Below are 13,860 nucleotides of genomic sequence, written 5' to 3'. Positions count from 1 at the left end.
TCCTTCACAGAAATTACCAGGATGTAGCGCTCTCACACCAAGGGCCAGCCATCAGTGTCCTCTCCTCACAACCCCCCCTCTTCCCTTCCATGGGCTCCACACTGCTGGCCTTGCCTCCCTTGTACCCCTTCCCAAAGCTCCATAAAGCACAACCTAAGTGTCTAGGGCAGATTCGATAAGAGCTGCCTGTCCCATCAGCCATGTTCTCTTTTCTTCTCTTGGTGGCTGCTGGAGAAGCCTCCAATAGCCTGGGCAGAATTTACATAAATGAGAAATAAATGTCCATTGGACTAAACCAACAAGATTGAAGTTAATGTCAACACTAACATCAGCCAACAAGTCATTAACTCCTAGAAAATACTGAAAAGTGCTTCACCATAGTTGAAAGAAGAGCCCATACAAGATACATGTATGCTCTTATGCTAAAACAAATCAAATATTTCAAACCATTCCACTTTGTACAAACTGGTATTTGCATTCCCACGCTGACAGAGGGGCCAAGAAAAATGGAGGAAAAATAACCAAACTGGGCAGCATTTCTCCTCTGACTGCATTTCAAAGATGCCAAAATCATTGGGTGAAAAACGAAAAGGTCAATACTGAACTACCATTTGCAGGCAGAAAGAGTCAAACTAATTTTTCCAATGAAGGTGTTTTCAGTGGTTGCAAAGCTGTAAGTCAACATTACCAACTTAGTTGAAAATAGTAACGTGGATCACACCACCTGATGGGAGTAGGCAGAGGCCTGCTTCTGAGAGCAATGTGAAATGAAAATCTCCCTTTACTGTTTCGACCATCTGAATTTCCCATCTAGTAGAGTTTCCATGATGGCTAATGACAGGAATGGGGATCTGGCTAAGACTGGGCTGAAGAGTGGGTTCCATGGAATGATGGAAAATGCACTTAAATCCAGATACTGGTGCTGGCTCCATATTGGTGCTTCAGTCTGCTGAGTGTATTCTTAGCCAGCATATAGACATAACTTTCTGTAGAAATACTTAACATTTCTATTAGCAATGGAACATTTTAGTAATATGGGATTGAATATTACATGTTCCTACTGATATAGAATGTCTGAAAATAAGGCTAACATGTTAAACAGAAAGTTAAAGGATGTTAATCCCCCTCCCCTATTTAAAGAGGGAGGGATGGAACCAGGGAATTGGGGGGGGGGTACATCTCATACTTTAGGAAGAAATAGGAACTGCATCTCCACAAAATATGTAGGTAGAAAAGAATATCCACAACTGTGTTGGAAGATGAGGTAGTCTGATAGGGGGTGAGACTCAGTAGGCTTAACTTCTCCTGGGAAATATATTCAATACTATCCTAATTATAATGAGATAGCAATAGGATGTTATGATGAAAATAGTCCTCCTCCAAGGAGCCTCCTGAGACCAGACTTGGGTATGATTTACACAAGTACACAATGATGTATATATACACTTGACTTTGAGGTAGCAGGAAAAATCATAACCAGTCAACTGACATAACTTCTCAAAGTTGAGTGCCCTTCTCTGAGAAAACCACTTTCCATCTAAGAGTCTCTCAATTCATGAGCTAGAGCTTTTAAGTTTTCCTCTTTTTTTTTCTTTATTTTGGGACCAGTGAGGTTTTTATCCTCTTGGTGTTATAAACAGCTTTTTTTTTTTTGCCAGTCCTGGGCCTTGGACTCAGGGCCTGAGCACTGTCCCTGGCTTCTTCTCGCTCAAGGCTAGCACTCTGCCGCTTGAGCCACAGCACCGCTTCTGGCGGTTTTCTGTATATGTGGTGCTGGGGAATCGAACCTAGGGCCTCGTGTATCCGAGGCAGGCACTCATGCCACTAGGCCATATCCCCAGCCCTATAAACAGCTTTTAAGTTTAGAGAACTCAATGAAACCCACACATCATTTTTTCAGAAGCAAACTTATGGTTTTTGACTTATTAGATGTATATGTATAAAAGTGTTTAAATATTTGAGGAAATGTGCTTAATAGAAGTAAAAGCTTAATAATCTGAACATTAAACAAAATTAAGTACTGTTAAGTGTTCTTTCCGAGCCAGCAGTCTCTGAGACGGTCAGGATCCTAGCAACACATAGGACAGCTACTGTCTGATAGGTTTAATGAACTACCTTGGAGCAAAAACACATGATATCTAGCTTTTCCAGCAGCAAGATCCAAGCATACTTTGCAGGAGAAACCCAGCTAGCAACTGTATGGGTGACTTTGTGTTAATGATGTCTTTTAACAAGTGTGATTGATTAATTTGTAGACTGGAGACAAATGTTTGTTCACTTCTGTAATAATAATCAGAAAGGGTCTCATGCTTTCCCCCTGGCTGGTCTTAGATTCTGATCCTCCTTTCTCTGCCTCCCATATAACTGGATTATGTATTATCCCTCAAGGTTTACATCTTTAAAATACTTCTGAAGTCATGCTTTCCAAAGTGAGGGCAATTGAGAGATCAGGACTTTAGAGAAAGAGGGTAACAAGTAATACAAGTAGTTAAGTGACTTTTGGGACAAGGTAAGTATTTTTTCCCCTGGTACTGGGGCTTAAACTCAGGGCTTTACATTCTCATTTGGCTACTTGACTTTTTTAACTCAAGGTGAAGACTCTGCAACTTGAGCTACACTTCCAACTCTGGCTTCTTCTTTTTTTTTTTTCTAGTTAACTGGAGGTAGAAGTCTCACAGATTTTTCTGCTGGCTTCAAACCCAGATCCTCACATTTCAGCCTACTGAGTAGCTAGGATTATATTCATGAGCCACCAGCATCTGGCTTAGTATTCACTTTTATGCCATGCTGATGTCAAACTTTTCCTTCTCCTCCCATTGCTCACTAAAATTTCTCTCTCTCTCAAAAAAAAAGGCACAAGTACTTCCAGGGTCTTCATACAACTACTTCCTAAAGCTATCGTGCAAGAACCATTCAAGTTGCCAATCCATGCTAAAAGTAAATGGCAACTATTCGTCCTTGCTGGGGACATCAGCAGTTTAGTTCTTTGTTCTGCAACAGACACTTTGGCCTGACACCTGCCTGGTGGATCTAGCCTGCTCTGAGGACTTAGGGGCTAATCATGCTCAGAGACTTAGTGTCCTAAAGTGCTCTTTTAATCCTCTGCTTTCTGAATGCCACCATAAGCCAGGGCCTTCTGTCACATCCCCAGGGTGTCAGGAAGTAAGCCACCTTTCTGCTTTACCTTTGGAGGATCTTCCCAGGTGCTATCACCTAGGGTTTCCTCCACATTTTTGACCAGAATGCAGTTCCTTCTTGTCACTCTGCCTCAGGGAGCACTCTGAGGGTCTTTCTTTCTGAGCAGCAGCAGCAAAGCAAGCCACACCATGGGTGAGATCAGCCAAGAGGCTGTGGAGAAATACCTGCAGGAAAACCCGCAGTTTGTCAAGGAGTACTTCAACAAGAAGCTGCAGGCGGAGGCGCTGGGGGAACCCTTGGAGAACAGGGGGACAATGGGCCAGGCCAGCATGTCACTCCTCCAGCTGACTCAGATGGAGGAGTCGACTCTGTGCCTGGAGCTGCTTCAGTCTGTGCAGGAGGAGGCAGGCAGCCCCGAACTGGCAGCTCACAGGGCCCTACAGAGGCTGGCCCGGCTGCTGCAGGCTGACCGCTGTAGCATGTTCCTGTGCCGAGCCCGCAATGGCATGCCGGAGGTGGCCTCCAGGCTGCTGGACATCACCCCAACCTCCAAATTTGAGGACAACCTGGTGGCCCCTGATAGAGAAGTTGTGTTTCCACTGGATATCGGGATTGTGGGTTGGACTGCTCACACGAAGAAAGCCCTGAATGTCCCAGATGTGAAAAAGGTAGGTGGCCTTTGATGGCAGGGCAGTGGTCTTAGGAGGGATGGAGAGGAAGGCATAGGAGAGAGATGGGGTCATCCTTGGGGCACTGGTCTAGCTAAAGCCTAGGGAAAACAAGTGTAGTGGAAAGAGGAGCACGCAGGTCTAGCCAATAAACATACAAGGTTTTCTGTTAAACTTGAATTTCTGATGAATACTAGGGGTTTGGTGTGTGTGTGTGTGTGTGTGTGTGTGTGTGTGTGTGTGTGTGTGTGTGTGTGTGTGTTTACCAATCCTGGGGCTTGAACTCAGGGCCTGGGCACAGTCCCTGAGCTTCTTTTGCTCAAGGTTAGTGCTCTACCACTTGTGCTACAGCATCACTTTTTCTGAGTTTATTGGAGATAAGGGTTTCAGGGACTTTATTGGCCAGACTGGCTTTGAACTATGATCCTCAGCAGCCTCCTGAGTAGCTAGAATGATAGCCGTGAGCCACCAGCACCCAGCTTGGTTTGCTGATTTTGCTTTGTATGCTGCTACTAGGGATTGACCTCAGGGCCTGGACACTGTCCCTGAGCTTTTTTTGCTCAAGGCTGGTGCTCCGCCACTTGAGCCACATCTCTCCACTTTAGAGCTTTGGGTGGCTAAGTGGAGATAAGAGTCTCACGGATATTCCTGAGGGTCTGGCTTCAAACCATGATCCTTAGATCTCAGCCCCATGAGTAGCTAGGATTATAGCTGTGAGTTAATCAGCACCCAGCTTGAATATTGGTTTTTAAGTAAGCATGTCCCATGTAATGTTTGACATTTCCCCAGGCACTGCCACCTGGATGTGGGAGGAGTGTTTTCCTTCTCTATGTTCTTCTGCCTCTTCCATTGTTTGGGGGATTTCCTTGTGAACACCACCACTCACTGGAAGGTCAGCCAGCATGCCCAGGGCCCACCCCGACAGTTGCTCCTGTGTTTCATTCACAACTCTTGGAGTTCTCCTATTGTCCTACATCCATAAAGAAAAATGGTGAATCACTTGAAAGTTCAGATATTAGTTTTGGATTATTGTAAGTATGAATTTAGGTGAAGGTTAAATACTCCTTTTCTAACTCAGATCTATCAAGAGTAAATATTACTCAATGTAAACTTAACACTTGGACTGTCTGAAGACCAGAAGCTCAAGGGTTTTCGTGTGTGTGTGTGTGTGTGTGTGTGTGTGTGTGTGTGTGTGTGTATTGTCAGTCCTGGGGATTGAACTCAGGGCATGGGCATTGTCCCTGAGCTTTTCTGCTCAAGGTTAAACCACTTGAGTCACACCTCCTCTTGCTGCTTTTTCCTTGCACGGCTGTCTTTGAACTGCAATGCTCACATCTCAGCCTCCCAAGTAGCTAGGATTACAGGCTTCAGCCATTAGTGCCCAGTTCACAAGGTACTGTTTTGATCCTTATAAAAACAGGAAAACTAATCTCTTACCACTGCATTTAGGAAAACTGAAAATATGTTCATCACTGGTTGGCAAGAATCCTGAACACTCATGCCTGGGTGATCTCCCCGCAGCCCTTCCCCCCCACTGAGTCTCATTATTTTCTATTAACAAAAGGAGAGGAATGGCAAATGCCAGGGCAGCGCGGGCCGGGAGGGAGCTGGCCCTGAAAGGCTTTCTGTGGGAGAGTCTACTGCCAGCTCACAGGCAGCTGGAGAGAGGAGGATAATCTCCAAATACCTCCTGAAGCTGATTACAGGAGGAGGCTTCGCACAGACCTGGGACCGTGCTGTTCATTCAACATCAGTAGCACTCCGCACACCGCTGAGGTGCACGGGTTGCTCCGCAGCCCTTAGCATCCTGGGTTCTTCAGTCCTGCTTTCAGAGTTCAAGTTACATTACACTTCGTTTTAAGGTGATTGTAGCTGCCTCCATTGGCTAACCCGAGGTGTGTCTTTAAAATAAGCTTTTCTTGACCTGAGCTTAGGGGCTGCACCTCTTTCTGATGTTTTCTCATGGGGTTTCACTTTTTTCCAGTCTCCAGCCAAGTCCATCTCCAAAATCACTTAAAAAAAAAAAATCACTGAAGGTTTTTTTTTCCTGCTAGGCATGGGTGTCTCATGCCAGGAATCCTAGCTACTCGGGTGACTGAGATCTGAGGATGTAAGTTTGAAGCCAGCCTGGTCAGACAAATCTATAAAAACTCATCTCCAACAAAGCAGCAACAAACAAACAAACAAATGAAACAAAAACCCCAACAACAAAATCAGAAATTGAGATGACTACAGTGGTAGAGCACCAGGTCTTGAGTGAAAAAACAATGGAGAGCATGGGGCCTTGGATTCCAGCCTCAGTACTGGTGCCAAAAATAGAAAACAACCTGAATTTTTTTCTGGGTTTAAACTCGAAAGGAATCTAAATCATATTTTCAAGAGCTCAATTCTCCAGAAGAAAATACTAGATGGAATTGTTTGAAAGGTAAAGTGGGGCTGACTTCTACATTGCTCCAAAAACAGGACAGTTAGTGGAAGAAGTGGCTTTCCCTTATTATGAGGACTTCTGCTGCTCTGAGGTGTGTGTGTGTATGTGTGTGTGTGTGTGTGTGTGTGTGTGTGTGTGTGTGTGTGTACGACAGATGCCCTCCTGAGCTCAGAGGGAAAGACAGAGGCCTCATTTGCTTTCTATTTCTGCTACTTCTAAAACACTCCTCTCCCCATCCATCCCCTGAGTTGTGCTCTTTAAACCTGATTGTGCATTCACATCAAACTGAGATTCTCAGGAGGCCAATTATGCCAGACAGGTTGGGACATGCGCATTGGAATTTCTACAAGTTACCCAGGTGACTCAGCCCATGTTGAAAACGGCTGGTCTACTGAAGAGAAGGGGGTGAAGTTCAAAGCAATGTGGAATATTAGAGATGAAAATGGCTTACCAAGACTTTAGCCCAACCCTGACCTATGGCAGACAGCTGTATCACCCCAGAGTCTTGGGGACAGACAGGTGAGCACCTGAGAAGAGCCAGAACCAAATCATGGCTGCTGACCCAGTCTCCCCGTGGTTTGCCTAAGCTTTAGCTACTGCAATAAATCCACAAAAAGAACACATGTGGAAAGCAGGGTTTTAAGTGAAATTTCACATTCATTCTCTGCCTTTCTATTGCACTTGGCAATTTATAAAGAATCTTCCTATGCCTAAATTTATGTGGTTCTGGTAAAGACCTTGTGTAGGAGGCAGGGGCCACTTGCATTTCCATCTCTCAAGTAGGAAATGTGCTCCAGGTTAGGCAGGATGAGCGCCCTGTGGTGTGATAACCAGCTTCCCCTTTTCTACCACATCGCTGACCACAAGATGTTACCCTGGCCAGCACAGGTGAAGGAAAGGCTTCTCACACATAGAATAGTTGACACTTTGACATTGGGTGATCACAGAAAAGCCACATGATGTAGGGAGATAACCAAATGTACAGATTCAAGGTGCATGAAGTGCCTGGCTCCTATCATAATAGATGCTCAATTAATTATTGCTGGGATAGGATCATCATTATGCCAGTAGGAGATTGGGCATTGGAAAGATTTAAGAGTAGATGGCCAGAAAGGGTCAATGATTATTGGCTGTTGAAGCCAGGAAATCATTCAACAGCAGTAAAACAGAAATGTTCTCTTCAAGCTAATAGTTTCTTGTTCTTTTGGGAGAGCTATTGATTAACTGCAAACATGTTCCTGAATCTGATTGGTTTAAAAGAAAAAGCCACAGGACTAGGTGGAAGTCTGCAATAATTAGCTGAGTGCTGACACCTGCCTTTCCGCCTTCCTGGATCTTTCTTCTTACCTTTCTTTCTGCCTCCTGATCTCAAGGGCTAAAGGTTAAGGGGTTTAGTCAGGATTTATCTATATCACAGCCCAGGAGGGGTCAGACACACTGACTACATAAACAATATTTTCCGCTTGCCTTCAGGAACTTCTTTGGGAACAGACCATCATAAGAATTTGGGAATCTGAGGAACACAGGATGTATGTAGGAAAAAAAAAGTATTCGCTAAGGATTGTTGGAGCTAGTGAAAATAAAAGCATGAGAAAGTCCCATCTCCCTTCCTCTGTACTTTGATGGTTTGTCCACGACTTTCAGATTCGATCATAAACAAGCATTAAAATTTGAAAGTTAGTCATTTTCTCAAAATTGCAAAAGGAAATTAAGAACATCTCCTGTGCTCAGAACCTATCATACAATGGCATCAAGTTCTGAAGCTGCTGAGTGAACTATATTTGGAAAGTGCAGCTGCTGGACTACACTCCAGGGGACCTGTTTCTCCAATTTCCTTTATCTGTTTAGTGCCCAGGAGCTAAGTGTCAATGAAGGCCAACAGGAACAGTAATAGAGAGGAGAGTAGGAAGAAAACAGGTGCAAGCTGCCTACCCAAACAGTAAATTAAGGGAAAGAATGTAAAGCAATCTGGAGACATTTGGTGGGAAGTAACATTTGGGAGATAAGTAACAGATAAAGCTGTCAGGAAAGGGAGTTTGCGGTCACAGGAAGACTATATCCTGTGAAGGGTATCTCATTTCTTCAGTTTCTAGACTTGGTTAGAAAAGCTAAGACTAGAACAAAATGATAGTTTTGAAAGGGTTTTTAAAAGCCCCAGGTTTCTCTCTCTTCTATCTACAGAGACTGCTTTATGTCATGCACTCTCCTGAGCATTCTGTCCCTACTGGGTGTTCTGCTAACTCAGGGCACACTTTGAAGACAGAAGTAGCATTCTCCTGCCTTTCAGGTTAGAAAACAAGGACACACAGAAAAATGCCATGGCCAGGGTCACAGAGCTCGTAAAGTGGGGCCTGATTTCAGCCAAGGAAGTCTGAGTTTAGAGCCTTCTCCATTACACACTGCTACCTCCCAAAGAAATAGAAGAGCTCAGGGGTAGACACCATATTGATTCTCCCAGCATTTCACATTTGCATGGTGAGTGGTTCCATATCCACACGAGCAATTCACCTAGTGGGCTGAACATCAGAATCACATAGATCATTAAAAGTACAGGTTCCTGGGGAATCCAGAGTGCCCTTTTGGAGCTTAGGACCCCCGAGTGTCTGTTGTAAGGGCTGGAATCTGGTTTATCTGCAAGGGGTTCTGAGGCTGAGATATACTGACTGAGATATACTTCTTGCTGGAAATTCTGGTGATCTTCTCATACAGGGCGAGTGGAAGTAAGAATGTCATCCTTGCATAAAATTAATGTCTTTTTTAAAGTGTGCATAAGCAAGTGATCCCGCAAAAGGGATTTCTGCTTTAAGAATTTAACTTGTAAAGGCAAAAGCAACAATGACAAGTGCAGTATTGTTTGTAGTAGGGAAAATGGTTCAGACTAGATCAGTAGAGATCAGCTGAATGGATAGATGACAGGTCATCCAAAATATGAGTTCATAATCATCTGCCTTGGTCTGGAGAGAAGTCCAGAAAATGATGTTAGGTGAAAGAAGTATCACATTAAATGAAAAAAGGAAATTTTATTTTAAAGAATAGGAAAGAAGCTGGGTGTTGGTAGCTTATACTTGTAATCCTAGTTACTCAGGAAGCTGAGATCTGAGGATCAGGTTTCCAAGCCAACCCCAGGCAAGGAGGTCCATGAGACTCTTATTTCCAGTCAATCACCAAAAAGCTAGAAGTAGTATGGCTCAAGTGGTAGAGTACCAGCCTTGAGTGGAAAAAAGCTGAGAGATAGTACCAAGGTCCCCTGAGTTCAAGCCTCAGCACTGGCACACAAAAAAGATGCATTGTAATCCCCAACTGAATTGAAATCCCTTTGTACAACTACTTAAAAAGAAAGAATGCCTTTAAAAATAAGTCTTAGTTCCTCCACTACGATGATGTTTTGGCCAATGTGAATATTTTCTTCAGAACAGCCATTTTTCCGACTTCGTGGACAGACAAACTGGGTACGTCACTAGGAATATGCTGGCAAGCCCCATTGTGGTCGGCAAGGAGGTCCTGGCTGTGGTCATGGCAGTGAACAAAGTGAACGCATCTGAGTTTTCCAAACAGGACGAGGAGGTAAACTAAGGCTGGGCGGTCCAGTCAGAGGTGGAGGAAATGCATTTGCTGTATAACCAAAGGAAGGCAACATAACCATAACTTGTTCTTCTTGGCCATCTGTAGGTCTTTTCCAAGTACCTCAGCTTTCTCTCTGTAATTCTGAAGCTCCAACATACCAGCTACCTGTATAGTGTTGAATCCCGGAGAAGTCAGGTAAAAGCACATGGATGTGTTCTAACAAAAGGAGCCAGAGGCAACAAATCAGATACTACTTCACCCTCTGACTATCCCTCCCCTCCCGGGGTTTAAGCCATGTGAATAGGTCCCAAGATTCAGTCCCATGAGTCCTGACATGGTCCTTCCTCCCCTTTCTCCTTCCTTCCGCATCCCTGTGGATAACCAGCTGGGTCCTGCGTGACTTCAGGTTCTTCATTTGCGAGAAGGCAATGATAGTTATTCTAATACCTACTTTGCATGGTTCAGTGTCATTAGTTTTCACAGAAAGCCCTTAGCAGTGTCAGGATTGTAGAAAAGTTATTACTTGGAGTAGAAAAAATCACTCCTTGAGGCTCATCATGTCCTTGAGGCAGAGGGCTAAAGAGCACAACCAAGAACCACAGCTTCTTCAGTCCATACAACACAAGAGGAGGTGTTCGGATGGACAAGTTCTAAAGTCCCTTCCCATTCAATTCTGCATCAGGTTGCCTCTGACTAGTTAGGCATCTATGAAGGACGTGTGTTTGTCTACCCACGAGGAACCATGCTTTCTGCCCAGGGACTTTCTCTACCTCCAGCTTGAGAGCATTTGCCCTTTAGAAACGAACCATGGCGTCCCCTCCACTTAATAAGCCTTTGGCCTCACAAAGATCTCCTCCTCATTGCCCTGGAGAACCTGCACAACATATTCATCATATACATGTTCCAAAGTAGAATAGCAGTGTCTGGTGACATGTGACCATTCTATTTGATGTACTCATGTTTTCTTTGGGCAAATGCCCCATCTTTTCAAAGTGCATTGTGTCCTAAAAGTTTTCTTTTTTTCCCTTAATTATTACTTTCAGATCCTTATGTGGTCAGCCAATAAAGTATTTGAAGAACTCATAGATGTTGAGCGACAGTTTCACAAAGCCCTGTACACAGTGAGAACATACCTGAACTGTGAGCGATACTCCATTGGACTGCTGGACATGACCAAGGAGAAGGTTGTCACATTCCATGCATCTTGTCACCTCTCCCCCCTAGAATTCACCTAGAAAATGCATACCAGAATGAAAATAAATCCATTGGAAAATGGATATACTGTGTAAATAACCAATCACAATGGACCATGCTAATAAGGCATGATACAAGGTAAAAGTGTGCATTTGGAAGCAAAAAGGATACAGGCTTGGACTTTGGCTTGTCTACTCCCTGACTGTGTATTTCAGGAACTTGTTTTCACTTTTTAGTAAGTAATAGTCCTTAATTTTAGATCAATTTCAGATTTGTGAAAAATAGAGCAGAAAATAGAGTCCCCATCAACATTCTTGTTCTCCCTACCCCAGCCACCAGTCTCCCTAACTGTTAGCCTCTGGCCTTAGTGTGGTATGTTTCTTACCAATCTAGACCCATTATTGACTAAAGTTCATCACTTAGGCTGGTGTCCACTCTGTGTCATGCAGTTGTGACATACCTGTTATTACAGTGCCATACAGAATAGCTTCAGAATGCTGAAACTGACCACCTAGTCAGCTCTCTCCCTCTGCCTCTAAACCCTTGGCAACCACTGAATACACACACACACACACATATGTATACATATATACATATATACACACAGATATATATATACATACATATTACTGAATCTATAGCTTTGCCTTTTCTATAATATTATATAATTAGAATATGGTATGTAGCCTTTACAGATCAGTTTCTTACACTTAGCAATGCACATTTATTCCTCCACGTCTTTTCATGGCTGAATGGCTCAAAGATATTAATTCAGAATTGGAGCTGTGGCTCACATGGTACAGCGCTTGCCTTGAGCAAAAAAAAAAAAAAAAAAAAAAAAAAGCCCAGGGACAGTGCCAGGACCTGAGCTCAAGCTCAAGGAACTTGTATCTAATCACAGGTTCAGAAGCAGTATTGCTTGGGAATTATAGGCCTTTCTAGGTCTAAAATTCCAGAGCCATAGAGGTTAACAGAAAAATATATGTGTAATTCAGATAAGATATAGTAGGCTACAACAATCTTAATAATCTTTAAATATAATTGCCTCCAGGAATTCTACGATGAATGGCCAGTGAAGCTTGGAGAAGTGGCACCTTATAAAGGTCCCAAGACACCAGATGGCAGGGTAAATGCAGACATCACCCCTGATGCTGTCTGGGTCTGTGTCAGGTGCTCGAACTAAGAAGCTAGAGTACAGAAAGGAATTAGTACTTGCTTGAGAAGCTCTGAAGTTTTGTCTTGCAATTTCCTGTAGGATCCTGACATAGTAAAAAGGGCACTAGAAGAGGAGATTGAGGATCAAGTCCCACTGTGCCCCAGGCAGCTAGGGTGCTCTGCCTTCATTCATCACTTAACATGTGCACTTCCTTTTCCAAGAAGTCAGGGCTGGGTGGGTCAGTGGTTCTCAGCAGGGAGGGACCCAGAACTATGGGAAGAAGTGCTTGGATCACTCTTCCATGCTGCTGAATTGGGAGCTCCTGGGAAGGACTGAGCTAGATTAATGTCACCTGCAACTGAAAACCTCATGCTCATTTGTCATGCATTCCAGGCACACAGGGAAGGGATTAATGAGGTGGAGTGTGTTCAGGCCTGATAATAAGAGTGCATCCATCCAATAAAGTCCATAGACACATGAGTACTCAAGTCCTTTCTAGCTTTGAGGCTGGATCCCCTATTTGCACAGACAAGCCAGGGCCAGCAGGGCTGGGGACCCCTGCACAATGTTTAATATTTGTTGCACTGAGAAATTAAGTGATTTTTTCTAGTGAAATTATTAACACCAGGTACTTCTAGGCAATCACAGAAAAGACCATTTAAAAATAAAAATAGATTAGCTGGTGATTTAGTGAGTTTCCCCTCAAAGCAGTTTGAGTGAATTCAATTTCTTAAAATGAAATTTAGTCTAGTCTTAGTGTAGAAAAACAGTTAATAGTACTTCTGATTTTATTGTAAGCTTGTAATTAGAATGAGAGCTGTTTGATAATTTGTGTTCTGTGGAGAAATGTCAATAGGAAGATATTTATGAGTCTGACAGAACAAGTCTTTCAGTGGTAAGTGTTTTATTTAGGAAACAACATTATACATAAAAGGCTCCCCCCTCTCTCTCAGGAGATCATCTTTTATAAAATCATTGACTACATTTTACATGGAAAAGAAGAGATCAAAGTGATTCCGTGAGTATTGGCATGTAGCAGCTGTAGGACTTGCTTTTTTTTTCTTTTTGCACACAGTGCATTCTGCACCTACCAACCATTTTCTTCTAATCTTCCCCCAGGGCACCTCCCTCAGACCACTGGACTCTCATCAGTGGATTGCCAACATATGTTGCTGAAAATGGATTTGTAAGTTATTGGATTTGTAAGTTATTTGTATATTCAAACTCTAAATTTGACTGCATGGAACTCTTACTAGTCAACTGTCAAAGCAAGCATGAACCAGACAAGAATGAGGTGACTACATTCTTTGACATAGGCCAAAGGGGTAGAATCCTGTTGGCAGTGGAATGTAGCTTAGCTGGAGATTTCAAAATTACATGAAAATATTTAATCAATAGGAGAAATACCCATCTATTCCTCAACTTCTTGCTCTGCAGATACACAATTTCAGACATTCTTTCTCAGTCAGCAACTATGATTTATGCTAGGTTACCATTGTAAACCATATTTGATGGGTAATTAGTCATTGAATAGTCTGACAAATTCAAGTTAGATGATAAAAATTAATGGATAGCACAGGTTAGCTCTTAAACTCTCAGGTTCTGAGAACTCATAAAAACTTTGAAGGGTCTCTGCATTTTCCTTGTGAAAGTAGTGCAGAAACACTGGCTGTAGTTTAACCATCTTTGAGAACACTCATGGTGGGGCCATG

General features: G+C 43.2%; 1 protein-coding gene across 2 annotated transcripts in view; it reads left to right on the top strand.

Annotated features, from left to right (window-relative positions):
• Nucleotides 1-3,326: 3,326 nt before the first annotated feature.
• Pde6c (phosphodiesterase 6C) overlaps nt 3,327-13,860 on the top strand; it is a 36,024-nt gene continuing 25,490 nt past the window's right edge. For both annotated transcript variants that reach the window (XM_048338672.1, XM_048338671.1), the window contains exons 1-7: nt 3,327-3,806; nt 9,646-9,798; nt 9,904-9,993; nt 10,842-10,982; nt 12,044-12,118; nt 13,102-13,166; nt 13,268-13,334. In XM_048338672.1, coding sequence (XP_048194629.1) covers nt 3,327-3,806; nt 9,646-9,798; nt 9,904-9,993; nt 10,842-10,982; nt 12,044-12,118; nt 13,102-13,166; nt 13,268-13,334 — 1,071 coding nt within the window. The remainder of the gene's footprint in view (nt 3,807-9,645; nt 9,799-9,903; nt 9,994-10,841; nt 10,983-12,043; nt 12,119-13,101; nt 13,167-13,267; nt 13,335-13,860) is intronic.

Source organism: Perognathus longimembris, chromosome 2, assembly GCF_023159225.1.
Source record: "Perognathus longimembris pacificus isolate PPM17 chromosome 2, ASM2315922v1, whole genome shotgun sequence".
Taxonomy (NCBI): domain Eukaryota; kingdom Metazoa; phylum Chordata; class Mammalia; order Rodentia; family Heteromyidae; genus Perognathus; species Perognathus longimembris.
This window is presented reverse-complemented; position numbering and strand designations above follow the sequence as displayed.